The sequence below is a fragment of the Eptatretus burgeri genome, chromosome 10 (assembly GCF_056783735.1).
Source record: "Eptatretus burgeri isolate ZD-2024b chromosome 10, Ebu_testis_v1, whole genome shotgun sequence".
Classification (NCBI taxonomy): domain Eukaryota; kingdom Metazoa; phylum Chordata; class Myxini; order Myxiniformes; family Myxinidae; genus Eptatretus; species Eptatretus burgeri.
In genome coordinates this window covers 100,583,430-100,609,559 of record NC_140970.1, presented here as the reverse complement: position 1 = coordinate 100,609,559, position 26,130 = coordinate 100,583,430, and the positions used below count along the sequence as shown (strand labels likewise).

Genomic DNA, 26,130 nt, shown 5'->3' with positions numbered 1-26,130 from the left:
ATCAATTCGGATTCAGACCTGGTCAGTCTACCTTGGACATGCTGCTTCTACTCTCCCAGCAATGGTGGAGGCCCTCAACATCAGACATGAGATCAGGGATATCTCTTCCCTGATCAGCTCAAAAGCTCCCTGATCAGGGATCAGGGAGCTTTTGACAGTCTGGCATCCCGCCTTGCTCTCCAAACTGTCTGCCTATGGAATCCAAGACCAACTCCACTCTTGGATGACTGACTTACTCCACCCTCATAGACAATGTGTGGCTCTTCACAGAACTCGCTGATTTCTCCTCCCTGTCAAGGCTGGAGGACCACAAGGCAGTGTTCTCGGCCCCATCATATTCCGAATTTTCATCAATGATTTCACCGACTCTAGAAAATGCTCTCTATCTCTTTGCTGATGACTCCACTCTCTGCCATGACATCTCTCATCCTTCTGACAGACAGGCAGCAGCCTCTTTCTTCCCTCTCCTCAGACCTTGACAAAAATCACAAACTGGTCAAACACAATTTTGCTTCTGTATCCATCTTGCCCACCCTTTGCCTTCTCCCTTACCCTCATTGTTACCTGTATCCCTCGTTTGTCCATCTCAGTCGACTTTCTCCCTCCACCCTGCTGTTGGTGCTGCCCCTTTCTCTTGCTGTCGCAGTTCATGGGCGCATGGGATATCCCTTCATGTTCTGTCCTAATTTGTTGTGTAAATCACTCTTCCACAAGCCTAGCCCATATAAGAAATAAACATGAAAAAAAAATTATATCATAATAAGAAAAAAGGAAAATAAATTAATTTATTAATTAAAAAAAAAACTCAATGCCTGACCGACATTCACGGACCCCGACATCCGTGGCATTTTTCAGGAATGTATGCCCCATAAATAGCTGCGTCTGACAGTATTACAAAAATTTTATCCCTGTGTCGTAAGAGGCGACAAGGGTTGCGTCAGGAAGGGCATCTGGCGTAAAACATGTGCCAAATCACTATGCGGATCATACGGATGATCCGCTGTGGCGACTCCAAATGGGAGCAGCGAGGAGGAGGGAGAAAGGGAGAGGAGGGAGAAAGGGAGAGGAGGGAGAAAGGGAGAGGAGGGAGAAAGGGAGAGGAGGGAGAAAGGGAGAGGAGGGAGAAAGGGAGAGGAGGGAGAAAGGGAGAGGAGGGAGAAAGGGAGAGGAGGGAGAAAGGGAGAGGAGGGAGAAAGGGAGAGGAGGGAGAAAGGGAGAGGAGGGAGAAAGGGAGAGGAGGGAGAAAGGGAGAGGAGGGAGAAAGGGAGAGGAGGGAGAAAGGGAGAGGAGGGAGAAAGGGAGAGGAGGGAGAAAGGGAGAGGAGGGAGAAAGGGAGAGGAGGGAGAAAGGGAGAGGAGGGAGAAAGGGAGAGGAGGGAGAAAGGGAGAGGAGGGAGAAAGGGAGAGGAGGGAGAAAGGGAGAGGAGGGAGAAAGGGAGAAAGGGAGAGGAGGGAGAAAGGGAGAGGAGGGAGAAAGGGAGAGGAGGGAGAAAGGGAGAGGAGGGAGAAAGGGAGAGGAGGGAGAAAGGGAGAGGAGGGAGAAAGGGAGAGGAGGGAGAAAGGGAGAGGAGGGAGAAAGGGAGAGGAGGGAGAAAGGGAGAGGAGGGAGAAAGGGAGAGGAGGGAGAAAGGGAGAGGAGGGAGAAAGGGAGAGGAGGGAGAAAGGGAGAGGAGGGAGAAAGGGAGAGGAGGGAGAAAGGGAGAGGAGGGAGAAAGGGAGAGGAGGGAGAAAGGGAGAGGAGGGAGAAAGGGAGAGAGGAGGGAGAAAGGGAGAGGAGGGAGAAAGGGAGAGGAGGGAGAAAGGGAGAGGGAGGGAGAAAGGGAGAAAGGGAGAGGAGGGAGAAAGGGAGAGGAGGGAGAAAGGGAGAGGAGGGAGAAAGGGAGAGGAGGGAGAAAGGGAGAGGAGGGAGAAAGGGAGAGGAGGGAGAAAGGGAGAGGAGGGAGAAAGGGAGAGGAGGGAGAAAGGGAGAGGAGGGAGAAAGGGAGAGGAGGGAGAAAGGGAGAGGAGGGAGAAAGGGAGAGGAGGGAGAAAGGGAGAGGAGGGAGAAAGGGAGAGGAGGGAGAAAGGGAGAGGAGGGAGAAAGGGAGAGGAGGGAGAAAGGGAGAGGAGGGAGAAAGGGAGAGGAGGGAGAAAGGGAGAGGAGGGAGAAAGGGAGAAAGGGAGAGGAGGGAGAAAGGGAGAGAAGGGAGAAAGGGAGAAAGGGAGAGAAAGGGAGAGAAGGGAGAAAGGGAGAGGAGGGAGAAAGGGAGAAAGGGAGAGGAGGGAGAAAGGGAGAGGAGGGAGAAAGGGAGAGGAGGGAGAAAGGGAGAGGAGGGAGAGGAGGGAAAAAGGGAGAGGAGGGAGAGGAGGGAAAAAGGGAGAGGAGGGAGAGGAGAAAGGGAGAGGAGGGAGAGGAGAAAGGGAGAGGAGGGAGAGGAGAAAGGGAGAGGAGGGAGAAAGGGAGAGGAGGGAGAGGAGGGAGAAAGGGAGAGGAGGGAGAGGAGGGAGAAAGGGAGAGGAGGGAGAGGAGGAGGGAGAGGAGGGAGAGGAGGGAGAGGAGGGAGAGGAGGGAGAGGAGGGAGAGGAGGGAGAGGAGGGAGAGGAGGGAGAGGAGGGAGAGGAGGGAGAGGAGGGAGAGGAGGGAGAGGAGGGAGAAAGGGAGAGGAGGGAGAAAGGGAGAGGAGGGAGAAAGGGAGAGGAGGGAGAAAAGGGAGAGGAGGGAGAAAAGGGAGAGGAGGGAGAAAAGGGAGAGGAGGGAGAAAAGGGAGAGGAGGGAGAAAAGGGAGAGGAGGGAGAAAAAGGGAGAGGAGGGAGAAAAGGGAGAGGAGGGAGAAAAGGGAGAGGAGGGAGAAAAGGGAGAGGAGGGAGAAAAGGGAGAGGAGGGAGAGGAGGGAGAGGAGGGAGAGGAGGGAGAGGAGGGAGAGGAGGGAGAGGAGGGAGAGGAGGGAGAGAGGGAGAGGAGGGAGAAAGGGAGAGGAGGGAGAAAGGGAGAGGAGGGAGAAAGGGAGAGGAGGGAGAAAGGGAGAGGAGGGAGAAAGGGAGAGAGGGAGAAAGGGAGAGAGGGAGAAAGGGAGAGAGGGAGAGGAGGGAGAAAGGGAGAAAGGGAGAGGAGGGAGAAAGGGAGAGGAGGGAGAAAGGGAGAGGAGGGAGAAAGGAAGAGGAGGGAGAAAGGAAGAGGAGGGAGAAAGGAAGAGGAGGGAGAAAGGAAGAGGAGGGAGAAAGGAAGGAGAAAGGGAGGAGAAAGGGAGGAGAAAGGGAGGAGAAAGGGAGGAGAAAGGGAGGAGAAAGGGAGGAGAAAGGGAGGAGAAAGGGAGGAGAAAGGAAGGAGAAAGGAAGGAGAAAGGAAGGAGAAAGGAAGGAGAAAGGAAGGAGAAAGGAAGGAGAAAGGAAGGAGAAAGGAAGGAGAAAGGAAGGAGAAAGGAAGGAGAAAGGAAGGAGAAAGGAAGGAGAAAGGAAGGAGAAAGGAAGGAGAAAGGAAGGAGAAAGGAAGGAGAAAGGAAGGAGAAAGGAAGGAGAAAGGAAGGAGAAAGGAAGGAGAAAGGAAGGAGGTAGAAGAAGGAAGAAGGAGGAAGGAGAAAGGAGGAGGAAGGAGGAAGGAGGAAGGAGGAAGGAGGAAGGAGGAAGGAGGAAGGAGGAAGGAGGAAGGAGGAAGGAGAAGGAGAAGACAGTATTACAAAAATTTAATTTGTTACCAAAAAAAAATAATAATAATAATAAAAAGTGTAAACACAAATGCAATTTACATTCATTGGAAAAAAATTTAGTTTCATGAAATAAAATTAAAAATTCATGAATTCGTCAATGCCTCGTGGAAACACTACATGCAAGTCAGTATCATGTATTACTTACCTTGCAAGAAGTATGACGACACAAACAAATCAGGATAGATAATGTTCCCAGGATGCTGGTGAAAAAACAAAAAAACAAAAAAAAATAAGACCGTTGTGGGACATGAACAGTGGGTAACAGGTGTAAAATGGACCAGTTATACCATTAGTACATGTCTCGCATAAGGGTGTTGTTTCTGGGAAACGATAGAGCAAGCATCGAAGTTTGTTTAGGAGATGACGATTGTGACCCCTCCACGGCATAATGTATATACAAGATTCTAGAGCATTCCCCCGTCATCAAGTCTTTAAATTATTCCCGACGCATTCTTTCTCAGTTTCCGTTTCTTAAAAACTAACTGCATTATAACCGCAAGCCCAACAAATCCCAACAGCTCAGACTATGCATGTCTGAGAAATGGTTGGGGACACATTTAAGTAACAAAATGGCCACCAGTCAGCCATCTTCGATCTGATCTCAATTTTTTTTTTTAATGACATGTACATGTAAGCCATCATTCATGACCTGTGTGCCAAGTTTGAACAACATCGGTAAAAGCACTTTCCAAGAAATGGTTGAGGACGTGTTCAACATCGAGTTTTTCAACTAGAATGCCCACCAGCCGGCCATCTTGGATCGCATCCCGAAGCAAAATCACGTGCATATGCATGTCATCATGCTTTGTCTTTGTGCCAAGTGTGAATAAAATGGGTCCATACATGTCCAAGATATGGTTGCAGACGCAAACGCACGTATGGACACGAAAATCGAGACCAAATCCAGAAACCCCCGTTTCTGACTTAGCCCAACGGGGGCTAATAATTAATCCAGTTAAAGGCTAAATGATTGCGGTTAATGCCTCTCGAGACGCACGAGTCACATGAGTCGGTTTGTTGGCTGAAGAGGAAGATCCGTCACATAAACGCTCATATCAGCGTGATCCTTGCCCGTTTCGGGGGCTTTGACACTGCTCGCTGGATTTGAACCGAGAAATCGGAACGGTCTGGTGGCTGTAACAGTATATTCATTTACACATGGAATATTTCAAGTACCATCTTCTGCCAGGATAAAAAAGAAAACCTGATTGAATCATTGTTGTAAAATAGCACCTCAAAACACCTGAGAGCACTTAAAAAAGCCCTGAGCTCAACCCGTTGAGGCTCGGCTTGTGTTGACACGCTCGCAACAGGCAGGTCCTTCAGCACAGCACAAAAGGTCAAGATTAAAAAAAAAAATTACTGTCACAGGGTGGCAAGCCTGGAAGGATATAGGGGTCAGGTCAGGTCAGGTCAGGTATGGGAGCATGCGCCAGAGCAGCGCGTCACTGCGTCCACTTTCCGCCGGTACTCGAGGGGCCTCCGTCTGGCCATCCCCCAGGCAGATGCCTGGCCCATCCCCATCTCCTTGAGATGCCGATCAACGTGCTGCAACCACGAGGCACGTGGTCGGCCCATTGGCCTCCTCCACTCACGAGACTCCCTCGCTGAGAGAATCTGGTGAGCAGGATCAGCGTCAGGAAAACGAGCCACATGTCCATACAGTCGCAGCTGACGCTCACGGACTATGCAGGTAACAAATCTCATTTGAGCCTCTCTCAGCAACCGCTCGTTGGACACAAAGTCCGACCAGCGATAGCCAAGGACTCTCCTAAGAGACCTGGTACCAAAGGAATTAAGTCTCCGTCTCAGATCCTTGGTCAGAGTCTAAGTCTCGCATCCATAGAGCAAGACTGGAAGCACCAAGAACCTGAAGAATCGGACTTTCGTCCTCCCGTACAGGTACCGGCAGCGCCACACCCCATTATCCAGTGAATCCATGACTCCCCAGTCGAGTGTTTCTGGAGCCCCATGATTAAAAATAAATTGCATTAAACTTCTACCTACCCTCAGTTTGTTCCACTTCCTAATTAGACCACTCATACAAAATTTGGTTGAAATCAATTATTGTCTAGGCCCTAGGGCAGGGGTCAGGAACGTGTGGCTCGCGAACCAGGTGTGGCTCTTTTGATGATTGCATCTGGCTCGCAGATAAAATTGGAGTTTGAAACTTGGAAAGCCCAATATTTCTCGCGGAAGCTTTACCTATAGGTTGAATGGTGTCGTGCTTCATTCACGTGCAGGGCTGAACTTGGCAGAAGGAGAGAAGAAAAAACACCTCCGAATTGTCTGAAGCGGTTTTTGTTTCGTCCAGTCATGCGGCCGACGCGAGTAGTGATTTTGGTTCCTCCAATGACGTGCCGCCGCCGACACCGTCACGGAATTAATCTCGACCAATCACGCGCCACCGCTGAGGCGACAGCATCCCAGAGTCGGCCGGCCACGCAGCACCTCTCGAGTATGTCAGCCCGTGCGCAGGCCAGCCAGACTCACTTGGGTCAACATCTCCCTCTCTCTCATTTGCTCAAAGCTAACCCTTCGACGAAGAAGATAGCGAAAAGAAAAAAAGATGAGGAGTATCGTACATTTCAGGCCGAATGGGCCGAAGAATTCGCCTTTGTGGAGAGAGCAGGTTCTGTGGTGTGTCTAATTTGTAATGACAAAATTGCATCGATGAAACGGTCGAATATAAAGCGGCACTTCGACACACGCCATGCTACCTTTGCATCAAAATACCCTGCGGGAGACAGCAAAAAGAAAGCGTGCCAAGAGCTACTGAGCAGGGTGCAAGCCAGCCAGCAGCAACTCCGCGTATGGACCCGGCAAGGTGACTATAATTCCGCCAGCTTTGCTGGATCTTTAGCAATAGTGAGAAACGGAAAACCATTCACAGATGGCGAGAATGCTAAAACGTTCATGCTGAATGTCGCCAATGAACTTTTTGATGATCTTCCGAACAAAGACAAGATAATCAAACGGATACAAGACATGCCTCGGTCGGCAAGAACTGTTCATGATCGTACCATCATGATGGCAAACCAAGTGGAGGAAACGCAAGTGAAGGACATAAATACAGCGCCGTTCTTTTCCCTGGCTTTGGATGAGTCAGATGTAAGCCATTTGTCGCAGTTCAGTGTGATTGCAAGATATGCTGCTGGTGATACACTGCGCGAAGAAAGTCTTGCTGTTCTGCCAATAAAAGGGTCCACAAGAGGTGAGTATTTATTCAAGTCTTTCATGGAGTTTGCTCAAGAAAAAAAAAATCTACGAATGGATAAACTTATCTCAGTGTGTACTGATGGTGCTCCGTGTATGGTGGGGAACATCTGAACATCTGAACGAGCTCAACGTGAAAATGCAAGGCATTGGAAATACAGTGTTATCCCTTCAACAAGCCGTGTTTGCTTTTGAAAACAAGCTGGAGCTCTTTATCATGGATCTTGAAACAGGTCGTTTACTACATTTTGAAAAACTGACAATTTAAAGATGCATGTACAGCAAGTGAGCCCACTCAAAACTTTGATCTCCACCAGTTAGCTGGCTTCACATCCAGTCTCCTACAGTCATTCAAAGCACGCTTTGGAGAATTTCGTGAGCACACTCGTCTTTTTAAGTTCATCACCCATCCAAACGAGTGTTCACTGAACACAGCCGACCTGAGTTACATTCCTGGTGTCTCAGTCAGAGATTTTGAAGCAGAAGTGGCTGACCTGAAGGCCTCAGACATGTGGGTGAATAAGTTCAAGTCACTGAATGAAGATTTGGAAAGAATCGCACGACAGAAAGCAGAGTTGGCGAGCAAGCACATGTGGACAGAAATGAAAAAAACTTCAACTCGAAGACCAGCTGATTATCTAAACTTGGAACGCGCTTCCTGTCACATACCTCACACTGCAGCATGTGAGTATTGCTGTATTGACCTTGTTTGGATCTACGTATGCATGTGAGCAGTCATTCTCACATCTTAAAAACATCAACTCCAACCTACGATCACATCTAACGGATGAAAGCCTCAACGCTTGCATGAAGCTTAACCTCACCAAGTACCAAGCAGACTACAAAGCCATCAGCAAATCCATGCAGCACCAGAAATCCCATTAATGGTGAGTATTATAACAACATTATTTAAAAGAATAAATTCAGAGGCTTATTATACTCACATTTAGTTGAATTCAGTCTTAAAATATATTATATGGCTCTCACTGAAATAGATTTCCAAATATTTTGCTTTAATGGCTCTGAGTCAAAAACGTTCCCGACCCCTGCCCTAGGGGGTCCACAAGCCAATCAAAATTGTATCGCAAGTTTATTACTTTATGCAAAACGCAGCTATATTTATGCAATGAATTACTCTGAAAAATAATAGCTCCTGTATAATCATTCTGCATATTTGCCCTATTTAAGGTTACGTTTAATCACTTCCCTGTTCATATCCACAAACTTAAGCATGAGGCAGCTATTTGATAGATATTGACATAATTAAAAAAAATAGCTGCCTTGTGTTTTATTACATACATTGGAGCTTATATTATAAATTGGCTACCATTTCTATATTCAAGTCAAAAAAAATGACTATTTTTCAAATTTTGAGAGAACCAGTAACATGTATTACAGCACTTAAATAATGAACTTATTGAAAATCCAGTGTTTAAATCTTGGTACCTCATATTGCAGTAGTTCACAGTTCCTATGAAAGGTTCACACCGAATGATGCGGTACAATCTGTCTTCATTGATTGAAGAAATTGAAGATCTTCTTGATTTTTTTTAATCAACTTCCTCAGCATTTGGTGGCCATAATTGAAAGGTCTTGTTAAGTTCAGTGTCCATTTGTTTGAGCTTCGCAAGAGTAGCCGATGCCGTTCTGCGTGCAATTGGTATGGCCCTGATTTTTGCATTTTCATCTCACAGTTTTATCATCTTCTGACAATCCTTGATCTCAGAAATTACTGGAATGTTTGCTTTTGCATAAAATGGAAGAACTTTGGCAAGAACAAATTTTGCAGCTTCAGTTGTAGTTCGGGATTCTGAGACTCCCTTCTGAAGGTGATACATCAAACAGCGTAGTACTTGGCGACATGTTGGTAGATGGGAACCTGTGATTTCTGCATCTGAAGCTGTAATTCCACTTCCAAGACCAAAGATTTCAGCTCTTTTACGTGTCACCTTTGCAGCAGATGGAGGTGTGCTAGATCGTTCTGATGGTGGAGTTGACGGTGCTTGACTCCCAGTTGATTGTCCATCCATTTTCAGCTGTGTAAAACTTTATTTCACAATCGGCAAATGAAAACGAGAAGGGTCACAAGATGCAAAAGCAGGGATGAAAATGATAAATAATCCCAATTCACTTCAACACAATAAGGCTTGCAGACAGTCCCTATCACTAAAAATAGACAGGAGAATTTCCACAATCATGCCATTAGATATTCCCCTTGTCAAGCTTTTGGAAATGTACTTTCCAGCACACTAAAATAGACTTGACTTAATCTTTCACAGAATTGGAAGAGAAACCAAATATCATCAATTCCTTATTTGTATGGGAAAGCACCAACTGTAAAACCACATGTATTTCTATGAAATTCACAAAAACTTGTAAAAAATATAGTTATGGTTGTGGAAATTCACAGAACACCATTCAGGTGCCCCGAATATCAGTTATGTCGATAAGTGTGTGTCCAGATTAGAATTCCCCAGCGATGTCTAATGTAACGGGAAGTATTCGTGCGCCGGGCTGTGAACCTTTGAGGGAGTGTTATTGAAAGGTATTAAATTTCACAGAGGTTATTATTTTCACGAATGGAACATTTTAAAACTAGGTCGAAGTAAATTGCTTACTATGAGGGCTCAAGAGGCACCCTACTCCCCGGGCCTGACCCAGACGCCTATTGACCTCTGGCTCACAGCCAGCAGAGACATGAATATCACTGCCAAGGTAAGTGAATCTCTCCACGACCTCAACATCCTCACCACAAACAGGCACAGACTCGACAGCACCATCCAAGATGTCATTGAAAGCCTGGATCTTAGTTTTGACCCAGGAAACCCGTAATCCCAGCGGCTCCGACTCCTCATTCAGCACCTCGAGGGTCCCCAAAAGGATATCGAAAGTCTCCGCAAAGATGACTGCATCATCGACGAAATCAAGGTCACAGATGTTGACATTCCCAAACGATGCACACAGCTTGATCTCTATGACATCCTCCCTAGAATCCAGTCCATACAAGTGCTGAAAAGTGTGGGGGGCAGTACACACCCCTGACGAACTCCAGTAACAACTGGAAATAAGTCAGAGATGGTATCACCATATCTCACAGCACTCTCAGTACCAGACTGGAGTTCAGGCATCAGATCGATCAGTTTTGGTGGCACCCCACGAAAACCAAGAATCCTCCCGAGGGCATCCCGATTCACTGAATCGAACACTTTACAGAGATCAACATGGGCTGCAAGCAGCCCCTACCAAAAAACTCTCGTGTGCGTTCGGTGAGGACACGAAGAGCAAGGATACAGTTAATCGTTTCAAGACTTCTTTGGTGTAAAGCCTGACTGCTCTGGACGCTGGTGCTCAAGCAGATGGTGGCAAACCCCATCAACAGGAAATAGATGGTGGCGAACAGGATATAGGAGTCGTACACAAAACATGATGCTTTATGACCTCCCCCCCCCCACTCCCCAATGGTTCACACGACCCTCCACTCAAAAAAAAAAAAAAAAAAAAAAAAAAAAAAAAAAAAAAGCCTTTCCTCTCACAATGGCACATCACATGTCAGAAATGGTCATTCAGTGAACAATCCATCCATCCATCAGGACCATACTGTGCAGAGCGTTGGTGCTGCCTAATCAGTGTCCTTGGCTATTGGACACAATCTTGGATGGGTCACCACTCCGACACAGGATACCAGCAAACTGGCACTCATTTTGCCGACCTCGGAAAGATGATAGGCAGAGTTAGCCCCACCTGGTATTAATTTAACAGCCGAGTGCGATTTGAACTCAGGATCCTAGGATCCCCAAGCCCACCACCCTAACCAATGAGCAGACACCAGGCAGATTGAGCGAACAATCATATCTGACAAGTCACGAGACAATTATGAAATGTTTACAAGCAATATCTATTCCGAATTAAAGCAATTTTCAATTTAAAATATGATGAACAAAATCGGGATCGAGTTCAGTTCATCCTCAGATACCGTCCTGGAGCGCTGCTCGCGTGAACGCGAGTTCCGCGTTGGATGGTGAGAGTCACGGAACCAGTTTCTCTTTGATCCTGGTGTTTGGCTCAGTGGTTATGGTGGCGGCTTGGGATCCTCGGGTCCTGAGTTCAAGCCCCGTTGGCTGATGAATTAATACACCAGGGGGTTGACTCAGCCTGTCATCCTTGAGGTCGGCGAAATGAGTACCAGTTCCAGTGTGTGTGCTGGCAGAGGGGCACTGCATCAGCGACTGTCGCGCTTCAAGAAATGATAGCTACCCCGGCAGCCAAGCTGCCATACGACCACCACCATTTTCTCTTGGCTTTCATCACAGGTGAGAGCTTTGGTGCCACACACACACACACACACACACACACACACACACACACACACACACACACACACACACACACACACACACACACACACACACACACACACACACACACACACGGTGTGATGTTACCCGAGAGTTTACCGTTGCGGAGTAACACAGACCGCACTGATCGCAATCCGAACCTCTCGGATATCATCATCATCACTCCCTTTTCTTCCACGCTACCACTTGATGAAGCAGCACCAACGCTCTGCACAGAGTATGGCCCAATAATCTTCTTCTTCTACTTGATGGGGGTCACGTGACTGTGGCACCCTGAACCCCAGCGACGCTCAAGGAAACACACAGCCACCAAAGAGTCAGCCAACAACAACACCACAACCCGTGTCGACTAACTGGGGAAATAAATAAATAAATAAATAAATAATAAGCTGCGCGTCTTGTCAGGGGTAGTTGTCATGGTCATCGTCACAATGAATCATGTGTTGTGTTGTTGTGTAAAGTAGACTCAACCGAGCGGAGAAACCCACCTGACGCTGCTTCCAACCACGTACGTCACAGCGAGGATGAACACCTGCGATGAAATAAAACCCGTTATTTAATACAGGTGTACACACACACGCACGCGCGCGCGCGCGCGCACGCACACACACGCACACGCACACGCACACGCACACCTCGACGTGCGACACAACATTTCACCTCAACTTCCTCTTGAACTGCCTCACCTTCCCGTCCAGCGGACTACTGTTCACCCAGCGAGAGTTCATCCCTGTCGTTGTGAAGCCAAACGGAGAGAAAGTCACGACGTGACGACGTGACGCGAATATCACGTTTTACTCGCTCAAAAGGACCATTCAAATCGGGTCGCTTCGACTCGCGGAACAAAGTGACGCAATGTCGACAAAACTCACAACGTTCGATCTTCGGCACGTTCTAGTTCTCAGTACCACAGTCCACACAGCAGACTCTTCCTCTTCTCTTCCGCCTTTTTTATCGTTCGTTAATTCATTCGCTCGTTAATTCATTCGTTCGTTCGTTCGCGCCGCTTCGTGCATGTTCCTTGAATTTCTGCTCTGTCTCTCCTCGCGCGGCCAATTGGGCAACTTTTTCTTTCGGTTCTTGTTTGTTGTTGTTGTTGTTGTTGTTGTTGTTGTTTACGTGTCCGTTTATTAGAGCGCGGAGACATCGCGCTGTTATATAATTGGCAATTCTGTCCTGTGTCTTCTGTCACACTTATCGTTGGATGTGATGTGGGCGGAGATTGCCGGGTGAATCGTGGGCGGAGATTGCCGGGTAGATTGTGGGCGGAGATTGCTGGGTGGATTGTGGGCGGAGATTGTCGGTGGATTGTGGGCGGAGATTGCCGGGTGAATCGTGGGCGGAGATTGGTGGGTGAATCGTGGGCGGAGATTGGTGGGTGAATCGTGGGCGGAGATTGGTGGGTGAATCGTGGGCGGAGATTGCCGGTGGATTGTGGGCGGAGATTGGTGGGTGAATCGTGGGCGGAGATTGCCGGTGGATTGTGGGCGGAGATTGGTGGGTGAATCGTGGGCGGAGATTGCCGGTGGATTGTGGGCGGAGATTGGTGGGTGAATCGTGGGCGGAGATTGCCGGGTGAATCGTGGGCGGAGATTGGTGGGTGAATTGTGGGCGGAGATTGGTGGGTGAATCGTGGGCGGAGATTGCCGGTGGATTGTGGGCGGAGATTGGTGGATGAATCGTGGGCGGAGATTGCCGGTGGATTGTGGGCGGAGATTGGTGGGTGAATCGCGGGCGGAGATTGCGGGTGGATTGTGGGCGGAGATTGCTGCGCGCATCGTGGGCGGAGATTGGTGGGTGAATCGTGGGCGGAGATTGGTGGGTGAATCGTGGGCGGAGATTGCCGGGTGAATCGTGGGCGGAGATTGCCGGGTGAATCGTGGGCGGAGATTGTCGGGTGAATCGTGGGCGGAGATTGGTGGGTGAATCGTGGGCGGAGATTGCCGGTGGATTGTGGGCGGAGATTGGTGGGTGAATCGTGGGCGGAGATTGCCGGTGGATTGTGGGCAGAGATTGGTGGGTGAATCGTGGGCGGAGATTGCCGGTGGATTGTGGGCGGAGATTGCCGGTGGATTGTGGGCGGAGATTGCCGGGTGAATCGTGGGCGGAGATTGCCGGTGGATTGTGGGCGGAGATTGGTGGGTGAATCGTGGGCGGAGATTGCCAGTGAATCGTGGGCGGAGATTGCCGGGTGAATCGTGGGCGGAGATTGCCGGTGAATCGTGGGCGGAGATTGGTGGGTGAATCGTGGGCGGAGATTGCCGGTGAATCGTGGGCGGAGATTGGTGGGTGAATCGTGGGCGGAGATTGCCGGTGGATTGTGGGCGGAGATTGGTGGGTGAATCGTGGGCGGAGATTGCCGGTGGATTGTGGGCGGAGATTGCCGGGTGAATCGTGGGCGGAGATTGCCGGTGGATTGTGGGCGGAGATTGGTGGGTGAATCGTGGGCGGAGATTGCCGGTGGATTGTGGGCGGAGATTGGTGGGTGAATCGTGGGCGGAGATTGCCGGTGGATTGTGGGCAGAGATTGGTGGGTGAATCGTGGGCGGAGATTGCCGGTGGATTGTGGGCGGAGATTGCCGGTGGATTGTGGGCGGAGATTGCCGGGTGAATCGTGGGCGGAGATTGCCGGTGGATTGTGGGCGGAGATTGGTGGGTGAATCGTGGGCGGAGATTGCCAGTGAATCGTGGGCGGAGATTGCCGGGTGAATCGTGGGCGGAGATTGCCGGTGAATCGTGGGCGGAGATTGGTGGGTGAATCGTGGGCGGAGATTGCCGGTGAATCGTGGGCGGAGATTGGTGGGTGAATCGTGGGCGGAGATTGCCGGTGGATTGTGGGCGGAGATTGGTGGGTGAATCGTGGGCGGAGATTGCCGGTGGATTGTGGGCGGAGATTGCCGGGTGAATCGTGGGCGGAGATTGCCGGTGGATTGTGGGCGGAGATTGGTGGGTGAATCGTGGGCGGAGATTGCCGGTGAATCGTGGGCAGAGATTGCCGGGTGAATCGTGGGCGGAGATTGCCGGTGAATCGTGGGCGGAGATTGGTGGGTGAATCGTGGGCGGAGATTGCCGGTGAATCGTGGGCGGAGATTGGTGGGTGAATCGTGGGCGGAGATTGCCGGTGAATCGTGGGCGGAGATTGGTGGGTGAATCGTGGGCGGAGATTGCCGGTGAATCGTGGGCGGAGATTGGTGGGTGAATTGTGGGCGGAGATTGCCGGTGGATTGTGGGCGGAGATTGGTGGGTGAATCGTGGGCGGAGATTGGTGGATGAATCGTGGGCGGAGATTGCCGGGTGAATCGTGGGCGGAGATTGCCGGGTGAATCGTGGGCGGAGATTGGTGGGTGAATCGTGGGCGGAGATTGGTGGGTGAATCGTGGGCGGAGATTGGTGGGTGAATCGTGGGCGGAGATTGGTGGGTGAATCGTGGGCGGAGATTGGTGGGTGAATCGTGGGCGGAGATTGGTGGGTGAATCGTGGGCGGAGATTGGTGGGTGAATCGTGGGCGGAGATTGGTGGGTGAATCGTGGGCGGAGATTGGTGGGTGAATCGTGGGCGGAGATTGCCGGGTGAATCGAGGGCGGAGATTGCCGGGTGAATCGTGGGCGGAGATTGGTGGGTGAATCGTGGGCGGAGATTGCCGGTGGATTGTGGGCGGAGATTGGTGGGTGAATCGTGGGCGGAGATTGCCGGTGGATTGTGGGCGGAGATTGGTGGGTGAATCGTGGGCGGAGATTGGTGGGTGAATCGTGGGCGGAGATTGCCGGTGGATTGTGGGCGGAGATTGCCGGGTGAATCGTGGGCGGAGATTGGTGGGTGAATCGTGGGCGGAGATTGGTGGGTGAATCGTGGGCGGAGATTGCCGGTGGATTGTGGGCGGAGATTGGTGGGTGAATCGTGGGCGGAGATTGCCGGTGGATTGTGGGCGGAGATTGGTGGGTGAATCGTGGGCGGAGATTGCCGGTGGATTGTGGGCGGAGATTGCCGGTGGATTGTGGGCGGAGATTGGTGGGTGAATCGTGGGCGGAGATTGGTGGGTGAATCGTGGGCGGAGATTGCCGGGTGAATCGTGGGCGGAGATTGCCGGGTGAATCGTGGGCGGAGATTGCCGGTGGATTGTGGGCGGAGATTGGTGGGTGAATCGTGGGCGGAGATTGCCGGTGGATTGTGCGCGCAGATTGGTGGGTGAATCGTGGGCGGAGCTTGGTGGGTGAATCGTGGGCGGAGATTGCCGGTGGATTGTGGGCGGAGATTGGTGGGTGAATCGTGGGCGGAGATTGCCGGTGGATTGTGGGCGGAGATTGCCGGTGGATTGTGGGCGGAGATTGGTGGGTGAATCGTGGGCGGAGATTGGTGGGTGAATCGTGGGCGGAGATTGCCGGGTGAATCGTGGGCGGAGATTGCCGGTGGATTGTGGGCGGAGATTGGTGGGTGAATCGTGGGCGGAGATTGCCGGTGGATTGTGGGCGGAGATTGGTGGGTGAATCGTGGGCGGAGATTGGTGGGTGAATCGTGGGCGGAGATTGCCGGTGGATTGTGGGCGGAGATTGGTGGGTGAATCGTGGGCGGAGATTGCCGGTGGATTGTGGGCGGAGATTGCCGGTGGATTGTGGGCGGAGATTGGTGGGTGAATCGTGGGCGGAGATTGGTGGGTGAATCGTGGGCGGAGATTGGTGGGTGAATCGTGGGCGGAGATTGCCGGGTGAATCGTGGGCGGAGATTGCCGGGTGAATCGTGGGTGGAGATTGCCGGGTGAATCGTGGGCGGAGATTGCCGGTGGATTGTGGGCGGAGATTGGTGGGTGAATCGTGGGCGGAGATTGCCGGTGGATTGTGGGCGGAGATTGGTGGGTGAATCGTGGGCGGAGATTGCCGGGTGAATCGTGGGCGGAGATTGCCGGGTGAATCGTGGGCGGAGATTGGTGGGTGAATCGTGGGCGGAGATTGCCGGTGGATTGTGGGCGGAGATTGGTGGGTGAATCGTGGGCGGAGATTGCCGGTGGATTGTGGGCGGAGATTGGTGGGTGAATCGTGGGCGGAGATTGCCGGTGGATTGTGGGCGGAGATTGCCGGTGGATTGTGGGCGGAGATTGGTGGGTGAATCGTGGGCGGAGATTGGTGGGTGAATCGTGGGCGGAGACTGGTGGGTGAATCGTGGGCGGAGATTGCCGGGTGAATCGTGGGCGGTTATTGCCGGGTGAATCGTGGGTGGAGATTGCCGGGTGAATCGTGGGCGGAGATTGCCGGTGGATTGTGGGCGGAGATTGGTGGGTGAATCGTGGGCGGAGATTGCCGGTGGATTGTGGGCGGAGATTGGTGGGTGAATCGTGGGCGGAGATTGCCGGGTGAATCGTGGGCGGAGATTGCCGGGTGAATCGTGGGCGGAGATTGGTGGGTGAATCGTGGGCGGAGATTGCCGGTGGATTGTGGGCGGAGATTGGTGGGTGAATCGTGGGCGGAGATTGCCGGTGGATTGTGGGCGGAGATTGGTGGGTGAATCGTGGGCGGAGATTGGTGGGTGAATCGTGGGCGGAGATTGCCGGGTGAATCGTGGGCGGAGATTGCCGGTGGATTGTGGGCGGAGATTGCCGGTGGATTGTGGGCGGAGATTGGCGGTGGATTGTGGGCGGAGATTGGTGGGTGAATCGTGGGCGGAGATTGCCGGTGGATTGTGGGCGGAGATTGCCGGTGGATTGTGGGCGGAGATTGCCGGGTGAATCGTGGGCGGAGATTGCCGGTGGATTGTGGGCGGAGATTGGTGGGTGAATCGTGGGCGGAGATTGCCAGTGAATCGTGGGCGGAGATTGCCGGGTGAATCGTGGGCGGAGATTGCCGGTGAATCGTGGGCGGAGATTGGTGGGTGAATCGTGGGCGGAGATTGCCGGTGAATCGTGGGCGGAGATTGGTGGGTGAATCGTGGGCGGAGATTGCCGGTGGATTGTGGGCGGAGATTGGTGGGTGAATCGTGGGCGGAGATTGCCGGTGGATTGTGGGCGGAGATTGCCGGGTGAATCGTGGGCGGAGATTGCCGGTGGATTGTGGGCGGAGATTGGTGGGTGAATCGTGGGCGGAGATTGCCGGTGAATCGTGGGCAGAGATTGCCGGGTGAATCGTGGGCGGAGATTGCCGGTGAATCGTGGGCGGAGATTGGTGGGTGAATCGTGGGCGGAGATTGCCGGTGAATCGTGGGCGGAGATTGGTGGGTGAATCGTGGGCGGAGATTGCCGGTGGATTGTGGGCGGAGATTGGTGGGTGAATCGTGGGCGGAGATTGCCGGTGAATCGTGGGCGGAGATTGGTGGGTGAATCGTGGGCGGAGATTGCCGGTGAATCGTGGGCGGAGATTGGTGGGTGAATCGTGGGCGGAGATTGCCGGTGGATTGTGGGCGGAGATTGGTGGGTGAATCGTGGGCGGAGATTGGTGGATGAATCGTGGGCGGAGATTGCCGGGTGAATCGTGGGCGGAGATTGCCGGGTGAATCGTGGGCGGAGATTGGTGGGTGAATCGTGGGCGGAGATTGGTGGGTGAATCGTGGGCGGAGATTGGTGGGTGAATCGTGGGCGGAGATTGGTGGGTGAATCGTGGGCGGAGATTGGTGGGTGAATCGTGGGCGGAGATTGGTGGGTGAATCGTGGGCGGAGATTGGTGGGTGAATCGTGGGCGGAGATTGGTGGGTGAATCGTGGGCGGAGATTGGTGGGTGAATCGTGGGCGGAGATTGCCGGGTGAATCGTGGGCGGAGATTGCCGGGTGAATCGTGGGCGGAGATTGGTGGGTGAATCGTGGGCGGAGATTGCCGGTGGATTGTGGGCGGAGATTGGTGGGTGAATCGTGGGCGGAGATTGGTGGGTGAATCGTGGGCGGAGATTGCCGGTGGATTGTGGGCGGAGATTGCCGGGTGAATCGTGGGCGGAGATTGGTGGGTGAATCGTGGGCGGAGATTGGTGGGTGAATCGTGGGCGGAGATTGCCGGTGGATTGTGGGCGGAGATTGGTGGGTGAATCGTGGGCGGAGATTGCCGGTGGATCGTGGGCGGAGATTGGTGGGTGAATCGTGGGCGGAGATTGCCGGTGGATTGTGGGCGGAGATTGCCGGTGGATTGTGGGCGGAGATTGGTGGGTGAATCGTGGGCGGAGATTGGTGGGTGAATCGTGGGCGGAGATTGCCGGGTGAATCGTGGGCGGAGATTGCCGGGTGAATCGTGGGCGGAGATTGCCGGTGGATTGTGGGCGGAGATTGGTGGGTGAATCGTGGGCGGAGATTGCCGGTGGATTGTGGGCGGAGATTGGTGGGTGAATCGTGGGCGGAGATTGGTGGGTGAATCGTGGGCGGAGATTGCCGGTGGATTGTGGGCGGAGATTGGTGGGTGAATCGTGGGCGGAGATTGCCGGTGGATTGTGGGCGGAGATTGGTGGGTGAATCGTGGGCGGAGATTGCCGGGTGAATCGTGGGCGGAGATTGGTGGGTGAATTGTGGGCGGAGATTGGTGGGTGAATCGTGGGCGGAGATTGCCGGTGGATTGTGGGCGGAGATTGGTGGATGAATCGTGGGCGGAGATTGCCGGTGGATTGTGGGCGGAGATTGGTGGGTGAATCGTGGGCGGAGATTGCCGGTGGATTGTGGGCGGAGATTGGTGGGTGAATCGTGGGCGGAGATTGGTGGGTGAATCGTGGGCGGAGATTGGTGGGTGAATCGTGGGCGGAGATTGCCGGGTGAATCGTGGGCGGAGATTGCCGGGTGAATCGTGGGCGGAGATTGTCGGGTGAATCGTGGGCGGAGATTGGTGGGTGAATCGTGGGCGGAGATTGCCGGTGGATTGTGGGCGGAGATTGGTGGGTGAATCGTGGGCGGAGATTGCCGGTGGATTGTGGGCAGAGATTGGTGGGTGAATCGTGGGCGGAGATTGCCGGTGGATTGTGGGCGGAGATTGCCGGTGGATTGTGGGCGGAGATTGCCGGGTGAATCGTGGGCGGAGATTGCCGGTGGATTGTGGGCGGAGATTGGTGGGTGAATCGTGGGCGGAGATTGCCAGTGAATCGTGGGCGGAGATTGCCGGGTGAATCGTGGGCGGAGATTGCCGGTGAATCGTGGGCGGAGATTGGTGGGTGAATCGTGGGCGGAGATTGCCGGTGAATCGTGGGCGGAGATTGGTGGGTGAATCGTGGGCGGAGATTGCCGGTGGATTGTGGGCGGAGATTGGTGGGTGAATCGTGGGCGGAGATTGCCGGTGGATTGTGGGCGGAGATTGCCGGGTGAATCGTGGGCGGAGATTGCCGGTGGATTGTGGGCGGAGATTGGTGGGTGAATCGTGGGCGGAGATTGCCGGTGGATTGTGGGCGGAGATTGGTGGGTGAATCGTGGGCGGAGATTGCCGGTGGATTGTGGGCAGAGATTGGTGGGTGAATCGTGGGCGGAGATTGCCGGTGGATTGTGGGCGGAGATTGCCGGTGGATTGTGGGCGGAGATTGCCGGGTGAATCGTGGGCGGAGATTGCCGGTGGATTGTGGGCGGAGATTGGTGGGTGAATCGTGGGCGGAGATTGCCAGTGAATCGTGGGCGGAGATTGCCGGGTGAATCGTGGGCGGAGATTGCCGGTGAATCGTGGGCGGAGATTGGTGGGTGAATCGTGGGCGGAGATTGCCGGTGAATCGTGGGCGGAGATTGGTGGGTGAATCGTGGGCGGAGATTGCCGGTGGATTGTGGGCGGAGATTGGTGGGTGAATCGTGGGCGGAGATTGCCGGTGGATTGTGGGCGGAGATTGCCGGGTGAATCGTGGGCGGAGATTGCCGGTGGATTGTGGGCGGAGATTGGTGGGTGAATCGTGGGCGGAGATTGCCGGTGAATCGTGGGCAGAGATTGCCGGGTGAATCGTGGGCGGAGATTGCCGGTGAATCGTGGGCGGAGATTGGTGGGTGAATCGTGGGCGGAGATTGCCGGTGAATCGTGGGCGGAGATTGGTGGGTGAATCGTGGGCGGAGATTGCCGGTGAATCGTGGGCGGAGATTGGTGGGTGAATCGTGGGCGGAGATTGCCGGTGAATCGTGGGCGGAGATTGGTGGGTGAATCGTGGGCGGAGATTGCCGGTGGATTGTGGGCGGAGATTGGTGGGTGAATCGTGGGCGGAGATTGGTGGATGAATCGTGGGCGGAGATTGCCGGGTGAATCGTGGGCGGAGATTGCCGGGTGAATCGTGGGCGGAGATTGGTGGGTGAATCGTGGGCGGAGATTGGTGGGTGAATCGTGGGCGGAGATTGGTGGGTGAATCGTGGGCGGAGATTGGTGGGTGAATCGTGGGCGGAGATTGGTGGGTGAATCGTGGGCGGAGATTGGTGGGTGAATCGTGGGCGGAGATTGGTGGGTGAATCGTGGGCGGAGATTGGTGGGTGAATCGTGGGCGGAGATTGGTGGGTGAATCGTGGGCGGAGATTGCCGGGTGAATCGTGGGCGGAGATTGCCGGGTGAATCGTGGGCGGAGATTGGTGGGTGAATCGTGGGCGGAGATTGCCGGTGGATTGTGGGCGGAGATTGGTGGGTGAATCGTGGGCGGAGATTGCCGGTGGATTGTGGGCGGAGATTGGTGGGTGAATCGTGGGCGGAGATTGGTGGGTGAATCGTGTGCGGAGATTGCCGGTGGATTGTGTGCGGAGATTGCCGGGTGAATCGTGGGCGGAGATCGGTGGGGGAATCGTGGGCGGAGATTGGTGGGTGAATCGTGGGCGGAGATTGCCGGTGGATTGTGGGCGGAGATTGGTGGGTGAATCGTGGGCGGAGATTGGCGGTGGATTGTGGGCGGAGATTGGTGGGTGAATCGTGGGCGGAGATTGCCGGTGGATTGTGGGCGGAGATTGCCGGTGGATTGTGGGCGGAGATTGCCGGGTGAATCGTGGGCGGAGATTGGTGGGTGAATCGTGGGCGGAGATTGCCGGGTGAATCGTGGGCGGAGATTGCCGGGTGAATCGTGGGCGGAGATTGCCGGTGGATTGTGGGCGGGGATTGGTGGGTGAATCGTGGGCGGAGATTGCCGGTGGATTGTGGGCGGAGATTGGTGGGTGAATCGTGGGCGGAGATTGGTGGGTGAATCGTGGGCGGAGATTGCCGGTGGATTGTGGGCGGAGATTGGTGGGGGAATCGCGGGCGCAGATTGCCGGTGGATTGTGGGCGGAGATTGCCGGTGGATTGTGGGCGGAGATTGGTGGGTGAATCGTGGGCGGAGATCGGTGGGTGAATCGTGGGCGGAGATTGCCGGGTGAATCGTGGGCGGAGATTGCCGGTGGATTGTGGGCGGAGATTGGTGGGTGAATCGTGGGCGGAGATTGCCGGAGGATTGTGGCCGGAGATTGGTGGGTGAATCGTGGGCGGAGATTGGTGGGTGAATCGTGGGCGGAGATTGGAGGGTGAATCGTGGGCGGAGATTGGTGGGTGAATCGTGGGCGGAGATTGCCGGTGGATTGTGGGCGGAGATTGCCGGTGGATTGTGGGCGGAGATTGGAGGGTGAATCGTGGGCGGAGATTGGTGGGTGAATCGTGGGCGGAGATTGGTGGGTGAATCGTGGGCGGAGATTGCCGGGTGAATCGTGGGCGGAGATTGCCGGGTGAATCGTGGGTGGAGATTGCCGGGTGAATCGTGGGCGGAGATTGCCGGTGGATTGTGGGCGGAGATTGGTGGGTGAATCGTGGGCGGAGATTGCCGGTGGATTGTGGGCGGAGATTGGTGGGTGAATCGTGGGCGGAGATTGCCGGGTGAACCGTGGGCGGAGATTGCCGGGTGAATCGTGGGCGGAGATTGGTGGGTGAATCGTGGGCGGAGATTGCCGGTGGATTGTGGGCGGAGATTGGTGGGTGAATCGTGGGACGAGATTGCCGGTGGATTGTGGGCGGAGATTGGTGGGTGAATCGTGGGCGGAGATTGCCGGGTGGATTGTGGGCGGAGATTGCCGGTGGATTGTGGGCGGAGATTGGTGGGTGAATCGTGGGCGGAGATTGGTGGGTGAATCGTGGGCGGAGATTGGTGGGTGAATCGTGGGCGGAGATTGCCGGGTGAATCGTGGGCGGAGATTGCCGGGTGAATCGTGGGTGGAGATTGCCGGGTGAATCGTGGGCGGAGATTGCCGGTGGATTGTGGGCGGAGATTGGTGGGTGAATCGTGTGCGGAGATTGCCGGTCGATTGTGGGCGGAGATTGGTGGGTGAATCGTGAGCGGAGATTGGTGGGTGAATCGTGGGCGGAGATTGGAGGGTGAATCGTGGGCGGAGATTGGTGGGTGAATCGTGGGCGGAGATTGCCGGTGGATTGTGGGCGGAGATTGCCGGTGGATTGTGGGCGGAGATTGGTGGGTGAATCGTGGGCGGAGATTGGTGGGTGAATCGTGGGCGGAGATTGGTGGGTGAATCGTGGGCGGAGATTGCCGGGTGAATCGTGGGCGGAGATTGCCGGGTGAATCGTGGGTGGAGATTGCCGGGTGAATCGTGGGCGGAGATTGCCGGTGGATTGTGGGCGGAGATTGGTGGGTGAATCGTGGGCGGAGATTGCCGGTGGATTGTGGGCGGAGATTGGTGGGTGAATCGTGGGCGGAGATTGCCGGGTGAATCGTGGGCGGAGATTGCCGGGTGAATCGTGGGCGGAGATTGGTGGGTGAATCGTGGGCGGGGATTGGCGGTGGATTGTGGGCGGAGATTGGTGGGTGGATGGGGGGCGGAGATTGCCGGTGGATGGGGGGCGGAGCTTGGTGGGTGAATCGCGGGCGGAGATTGCCGGTGGAGTGTGGGCGGAGATTGCCGGTGGGTTGTGGGCGGAGATTGGTGGGTGAATCGTGGGCGGAGATTGGTGGGTGAATCGTGGGCGGAGATTGGTGGGTGAATCGTGGGCGGAGATTGCCGTGTGAATCGTGGGCGGAGATTGCCGGGTGAATCGTGGGTGGAGATTGCCGGGTGAATCGTGGGCGGAGATTGCCGGTGGATTGTGGGCGGAGATTGGTGGGTGAATCGTGGGCGGAGATTGCCGGTGGGTTGTGGGCGGAGATTGGTGGGTGAATGGTGGGCGGAGATTGGGGGGTGAATCGTGGGCGGAGATTGCGGGGTGAATCGTGGACGGAGATTGGTGGGGGAATCGTGGGTGGAGATTGCCGGTGGATAGTGGGCGGAGATTGGTGCGTGAATCGTGGGCGGAGATTGCCGGTGGATTGTGGGCGGAGATTGGTGCGTGAATCGTGGGCGGAGATTGGTGGGTGAATCGTGGGCGGAGATTGCCGGGTGAATCGTGGGCGGAGATTGCCGGTGGATTGTGGGCGGAGATTGCCGGTGGATTGTGGGCGGAGATTGCCGGTGGATTGTGGGCGGAGATTGGTGGGTGAATCGTGGGCGGAGATTGCCGGTGGATTGTGGGCGGAGATTGCCGGTGGATTGTGGGCGGAGATTGCCGGGTGAATCGTGGGCGGAGATTGCCGGTGGATTGTGGGCGGAGATTGGTGGGTGAATCGTGGGCGGAGATTGCCAGTGAATCGTGGGCGGAGATTGCCGGGTGAATCGTGGGCGGAGATTGCCGGTGAATCGTGGGCGGAGATTGGTGGGTGAATCGTGGGCGGAGATTGCCGGTGAATCGTGGGCGGAGATTGGTGGGTGAATCGTGGGCGGAGATTGCCGGTGGATTGTGGGCGGAGATTGGTGGGTGAATCGTGGGCGGAGATTGCCGGTGGATTGTGGGCGGAGATTGCCGGGTGAATCGTGGGCGGAGATTGCCGGTGGATTGTGGGCGGAGATTGGTGGGTGAATCGTGGGCGGAGATTGCCGGTGAATCGTGGGCAGAGATTGCCGGGTGAATCGTGGGCGGAGATTGCCGGTGAATCGTGGGCGGAGATTGGTGGGTGAATCGTGGGCGGAGATTGCCGGTGAATCGTGGGCGGAGATTGGTGGGTGAATCGTGGGCGGAGATTGCCGGTGGATTGTGGGCGGAGATTGGTGGGTGAATCGTGGGCGGAGATTGCCGGTGAATCGTGGGCGGAGATTGGTGGGTGAATCGTGGGCGGGGATTGCCGGTGAATCGCGGGCGGAGATTGGTGGGTGAATCGTGGGCGGAGATTGCCGGTGGATTGTGGGCGGAGATTGGTGGGTGAATCGTGGGCGGAGATTGGTGGATGAATCGTGGGCGGAGATTGCCGGGTGAATCGTGGGCGGAGATTGCCGGGTGAATCGTGGGCGGAGATTGGTGGGTGAATCGTGGGCGGAGATTGGTGGGTGAATCGTGGGCGGAGATTGGTGGGTGAATCGTGGGCGGAGATTGGTGGGTGAATCGTGGGCGGAGATTGGTGGGTGAATCGTGGGCGGAGATTGGTGGGTGAATCGTGGGCGGAGATTGGTGGGTGAATCGTGGGCGGAGATTGGTGGGTGAATCGTGGGCGGAGATTGGTGGGTGAATCGTGGGCGGAGATTGCCGGGTGAATCGTGGGCGGAGATTGCCGGGTGACTCGTGGGCGGAGATTGGTGGGTGAATCGTGGGCGGAGATTGCCGGTGGACTGTGGGCGGAGATTGGTGGGTCAATCGTGGGCGGAGATTGCCGGTGGATTGTGGGCGGAGATTGGTGGGTGAATCGTGGGCGGAGATTGGTGGGTGAATCGTGGGCGGAGATTGCCGGTGGATTGTGGGCGGAGATTGCCGGGTGAATCGTGGGCGGAGATTGGTGGGTGAATCGTGGGCGGAGATTGGTGGGTGAATCGTGGGCGGAGATTGCCGGTGGATTGTGGGCGGAGATTGGTGGGTGAATCGTGGGCGGAGATTGCCGGTGGATTGTGGGCGGAGATTGGTGGGTGAATCGTGGGCGGAGATTGCCGGTGGATTGTGGGCGGAGATTGCCGGTGGATTGTGGGCGGAGATTGGTGGGTGAATCGTGGGCGGAGATTGGTGGGTGAATCGCGGGCGGAGATTGCCGGGTGAATCGTGGGCGGCGATTGCCGGGTGAATCGTGGGCGGACATTGCCGGTGGATTGTGGGCGGAGATTGGTGGGTGAATCGTGGGGGGAGATTGCCGGTGGATTGTGGGCGGAGATTGGTGGGTGAATCGTGGGCGGAGATTGGTGGGTGAATCGTGGGCGGAGATTGCCGGTGGATTGTGGGCGGAGATTGGTGGGTGAATCGTGGGCGGAGATTGCCGGTGGATTGTGGGCGGAGATTGCCGGTGGATTGTGGGCGGAGATTGGTGGGTGAATCGTGGGCGGAGATTGGTGGGTGAATCGTGGGCGGAGATTGCCGGGTGAATCGTGGGCGGAGATTGCCGGTGGATTGTGGGCGGAGATTGGTGGGTGAATCGTGGGCGGAGATTGCCGGTGGATTGTGGGCGGAGATTGGTGGGTGAATCGTGGGCGGAGATTGGTGGGTGAATCGTGGGCGGAGATTGCCGGTGGATTGTGGGCGGAGATTGGTGGGTGAATCGTGGGCGGAGATTGCCGGTGGATTGTGGGCGGAGATTGCCGGTGGATTGTGGGCGGAGATTGGTGGGTGAATCGTGGGCGGAGATTGGTGGGTGAATCGTGGGCGGAGATTGGTGGGTGAATCGTGGGCGGAGATTGCCGGGTGAATCGTGGGCGGAGATTGCCGGGTGAATCGTGGGCGGAGATTGCCGGGTGAATCGTGGGTGGAGATTGCCGGGTGAATCGTGGGCGGAGATTGCCGGTGGATTGTGGGCGGAGATTGGTGGGTGAATCGTGGGCGGAGATTGCCGGTGGATTGTGGGCGGAGATTGGTGGGTGAATCGTGGGCGGAGATTGCCGGGTGAATCGTGGGCGGAGATTGCCGGGTGAATCGTGGGCGGAGATTGGTGGGTGAATCGTGGGCGGAGATTGCCGGTGGATTGTGGGCGGAGATTGGTGGGTGAATCGTGGGCGGAGAT

The 26,130-nt window shown here is 54.9% G+C and overlaps 1 protein-coding gene across 3 annotated transcripts in view; it reads right to left on the bottom strand.

The window, feature by feature from the left end:
- The window catches only part of TMEM116 (transmembrane protein 116), a 61,115-nt gene extending 48,816 nt beyond the window's left edge, over positions 1-12,299 (bottom strand). Inside the window, exons 1-4 of one of the 3 annotated variants that reach the window (XM_085899658.1) lie at positions 12,126-12,299; positions 11,940-11,983; positions 11,742-11,785; positions 3,828-3,882 (exon numbers count right to left, since the gene is read on the bottom strand). In XM_085899658.1, coding sequence (XP_085755784.1) covers positions 3,828-3,882; positions 11,742-11,785; positions 11,940-11,981 — 141 coding nt within the window. In that variant the 5' untranslated portion in view covers positions 11,982-11,983; positions 12,126-12,299. Of the gene's footprint in view, positions 1-3,827; positions 3,883-11,741; positions 11,786-11,939 lie in introns of all 3 variants that reach the window. The other 2 variants (XM_085899657.1, XM_085899659.1) reach the window with 2 other exon arrangements.
- Between the last annotated feature and the right edge of the window lie 13,831 nt (positions 12,300-26,130).